The sequence below is a fragment of the Copidosoma floridanum genome, unplaced genomic scaffold (assembly GCF_036245765.1).
Source record: "Copidosoma floridanum isolate Cflo_tuat_1 unplaced genomic scaffold, Cflo_Japanese_pri ptg000007l, whole genome shotgun sequence".
Classification (NCBI taxonomy): Eukaryota; Metazoa; Arthropoda; class Insecta; order Hymenoptera; family Encyrtidae; genus Copidosoma; species Copidosoma floridanum.
This window is the reverse complement of record NW_028321884.1, coordinates 5,654,184-5,657,777: the sequence shown is the minus strand read 5'-3', so window position 1 is coordinate 5,657,777 and position 3,594 is coordinate 5,654,184. Positions and strand designations below refer to the sequence as shown.

The following is a 3,594-nucleotide window of genomic DNA, read 5'->3' as shown; positions in this document are numbered from 1 at the left end:
TAAAATTAATGTAAGTTTTGATCAAGCTAGCACAATTATGCTTTCTTTTTCGATAACGGCAATTTTTTGCGTCGTTATGAATTTCAGATATCATTTATGGTGATGATATACGGAAGAAATATAAAAGTTATTTCACTGAAGACTTTTTTCATTTAAAAAAAAAGCCATGCTTTCTTTTACCTATGAATCAAATTTTTAAATACGAAAATAAATTATACTTATTGTTTATCTTACTCATCCCGCAAAAATAGTATTTATACATAAAAAATCGTTTATTCGTCGCTCCTATTTGTCATTCTTTGTTCGTAGTCTCTATTCCGGTGCACGTCTCTCCCTAAATACGGCAGTGATGTCACGCACGCGACACGTAGTAACACTAGAGTCTACTTTGTTATACGCCAGTGACTCCTCAGACTCTTTCAAGCAAGCGTTTGCTCTGTCATATACTAGTACTTTTATCAAAATGTCTTACGTGGATCCGATTTCTGGTAATGATCGACCGGGATCTCCTTATTTCATGCATCAACAAGCGGGTCATCAGATCACGTCTTCCAGCAACATATCAAGAAAGTTGGATGTTGAACTCAGCGTTGATTCGTCATCAAAGTACAATTCTAAAGTAAGGCCATGAGCTATGATACTCAAATATGAATTCATTATACCCTCCTCCAAAAGACGACGTTTCGTCCCTGTTTTCAGGAACGAAAGCGCAACATTCCTTTTAGGTAAAAACTCGCGTTCTCTGCTCATACAAAAGTGTTTTGTTACTATTGCATATTTGCCACCTGTGCCTACGGCTCGGGATACAATTTATACGCAGATTTAGCCAAAATACTTTTATAGAAGGCAGATGATGCGAGTTTTACTTGGAAGGTTGCTACGCTCTCTACCTTGAAAATTTTGACGAAAGGAGGTTAAAAATTGAATACGCTACACGGGATGAAAGTGCGGTATTGAATTCGGGGTGTTCACACGACCGGATGGAACTATACCTTACTATTGTCCCTTGGGGCGTATGACTAATATTTTTCTGTTTCTTGGAAATTTAATAAAATGGTCTATTTGTAGGACGTGAAAAAAATTGATTGCACGGAATTTATCATGGATTCAGTTAACGTTGTCGTAAGTATTAAGTTATTTGTTCATTTTTTTTCTCGTTTTACTTTTTAAATATATAATTATATAAACTCCTGCGATGATGATCGGAAACTTTTCGATATGGCAATATTTCTTTTAATTAAGTATTTATTTCCATGAATGCGAGAGTATCAAAAAATTGGCCATCAGAGTGCTCAGCTTGCCTGGCACGATTGCAAGGTATAGCAATATTTGTGTACTTAAGTATAGTCTATGAATAGTATGAATAGCTACACCTTATAACTGTGCCCGGCAAGCTGTAGAATGTAGAGAACTTATAAGGTAGTGTGGCTGAAGTGTCCGAAAGTCAATGATAGGCTCCACCATTTTCGAGCCTTAACCTAACTGCAATAATAATGCTGTAAAAGCTAACATGTTTTTGAGGAAATAACAGTATTGTAACTAATTTTTTTTCTAACCTAATCGTTTCATGAAGCTTAAAACCTTACTTTGAAAGTGAGAAACGCACATTTAATCTGTACAAATCTCTCCCGCCGCTGCCTATACGTAGGTGTATAAACGTGACTTTTGTACAGATTAAATGTGCGTTTCCCACTTTCAAAGTAAGGTTTTAAGCTTCATGTAACGATTGGGTTGGAAAAAAATTAGTTTTTACACTATTATTCCCTCAAAAACATGTTATTTGCCAGCTTTTACAGAATTATAATCGTTTCAAGCGTAAAAAACAACAACAGATTTGTCCCCGTAAGGGCTACGTTAATTTAACCCGACTCAGCTATATATATCACGGAAGTCACGTGACGTGTTGGAAACTTGTGATGAATATTCTGTTAAGATTGTAAAAGACTGGATTCGTAATATTTGAAATTTCATGAACATACAGTCATAGTACATTACGCACTTTGTGAGTGAGATTAAGAATGCTTTAGGCTTCATATAAATAAATAGTAAATATGAAATCTAGGGCCTTTCTCAATCCTCAAACGTGGTGCGTATACGATTTTACGTCTCCTGATGCTCGAAAGTAAAAATTTCCAAGTGTTAATAAAAAAAATATGTTGAATTTTAGGTCACTGATAGATCCATTTCAGTAACGGGCATAAAAAAAAGTAAACAAGACGACGACTCTGTAAATGCTTTCCCACAACTCATTATAAAATATACCATCCCAGATGAGTGCGATTTGGATAGCATTGAGACAAGACTTTGCTCTGACGAAGTTCTATGTATCCGGATTCCTGTAAAAAACGAATGAGTTCTCGACGTACAGACTGTAATTCAAATAAAAAATATCGAATAATTCATTGTTACAGGCAATAAAAGAAAATGTAGAAAGAGAAGAAATAAATAATGACGTTTTATTACATAATCTATATTATTTATGAATAATTAGCTAAAACAATTTTATTTATCTTATAGTTTTAATCATATCAATTCAAAGTTAAAAACACAATTCCATCTGTTTATAATATAAGTTAATTAATCCACTTTTTACAGTCGTCCATTTACTGTCCATTAATGTCAAGATTAATTTTGTTGTCCAACACTTAATTCAGATACTCATAACTTGAGAGTCTACTGTAAAAATACTTTTAATGTAGTAAACTTTGTAGAAAAATGTCCTATAAAATTTGCCCTTGTTTTGCTGTTAAACATTTTTTTGAAAGAAGAGAAGCTGTAGGAGAGGAAGAGCGAAGACGGGACAGTGAAGGGAGATTAGCTATAGACATTAAATATGAAGTTTTATACTTAACGTCATAATTTCTAGTAAAAGAAAAAAAAATTTTATTTTAAACACTTATATTAGTAAGTATTATAATGATCCGACCAACAAACAAAATTTTAATACACTTTGTTAGCGTTCATTAGCAGTATAAATTTTTAGTTCTTATCTTTCATCTGTTATCATGTCATTGATTTTTTACTCGCAATTGTCTGATCAGTTTAATTATATTTTACATACCAATGAAAGGTATCCCATTAAAAGTTTATGGTTGCAGTTCCGTATTTTTTTAGAATAAATTTTAAGAATGTTATCGTGATGTTTCATTTCTTTTCGAAATTTTTTAAAAAACTTTTTGATTTTTACAAAAAAAGTAGTAGAATTTTGGGAGGTCCAACTTCATTTTTTCCCTTTTTTGATTCAACATAGCTTCACACAGACGGCTCATTATGGATCAATTGCGAATAGTAAATTAGGAAACACTGTTAATTTCTTTCACAATCGCTTAAAAAAGTTCGTGCGAGAATTCTCTTATTAAAATCATATAATCTTAAAATTCATTTTTGTGATTTGCTGTACTGGTACAACCGTCTTATGGGGTATAAGGCCACAAAGGACGTGGCTGCGTGTCCCTGTACTGAGAGTAAACTGAAAATGGCTTCCCATCATTGTACAAACGGTTGGTTTTTTTTGGTTTCCTAAGTTTCTTGATTTTCCGACATTGTTTTCTTAGTAAATACAGTACTATCCGTCTGTGATATTTCTCATATAAC

At 33.1% G+C, this 3,594-nt stretch overlaps 1 protein-coding gene across 1 annotated transcript; it reads left to right on the top strand.

Moving 5' to 3' along the window:
* The first annotated feature begins 463 nt into the window (after positions 1-463).
* LOC111642811 (uncharacterized) lies at positions 464-2,420 on the top strand. The gene is made up of 3 exons (XM_023389279.2): positions 464-619; positions 1,069-1,122; positions 2,168-2,420. Exons 1-3 carry the CDS (start codon positions 464-466, stop codon positions 2,351-2,353), a joined length of 396 nt encoding a protein of 131 aa, XP_023245047.2. The 3' UTR covers positions 2,354-2,420.
* Positions 2,421-3,594: the final 1,174 nt, after the last annotated feature.

Bases quoted from the DNA above. Each gene is read 5' to 3' on its own strand.
- LOC111642811 (XM_023389279.2), top strand. From the start codon at position 464: ATGTCTTACGTGGATCCGATTTCTGGTAATGATCGACCGGGATCTCCT. The intron at 620-1,068 runs GTAAGGCCATGA...GTCTATTTGTAG, and splicing joins CATCAAAGTACAATTCTAAA to GACGTGAAAAAAATTGATTG. The intron at 1,123-2,167 runs GTAAGTATTAAG...GTTGAATTTTAG, and splicing joins TGGATTCAGTTAACGTTGTC to GTCACTGATAGATCCATTTC.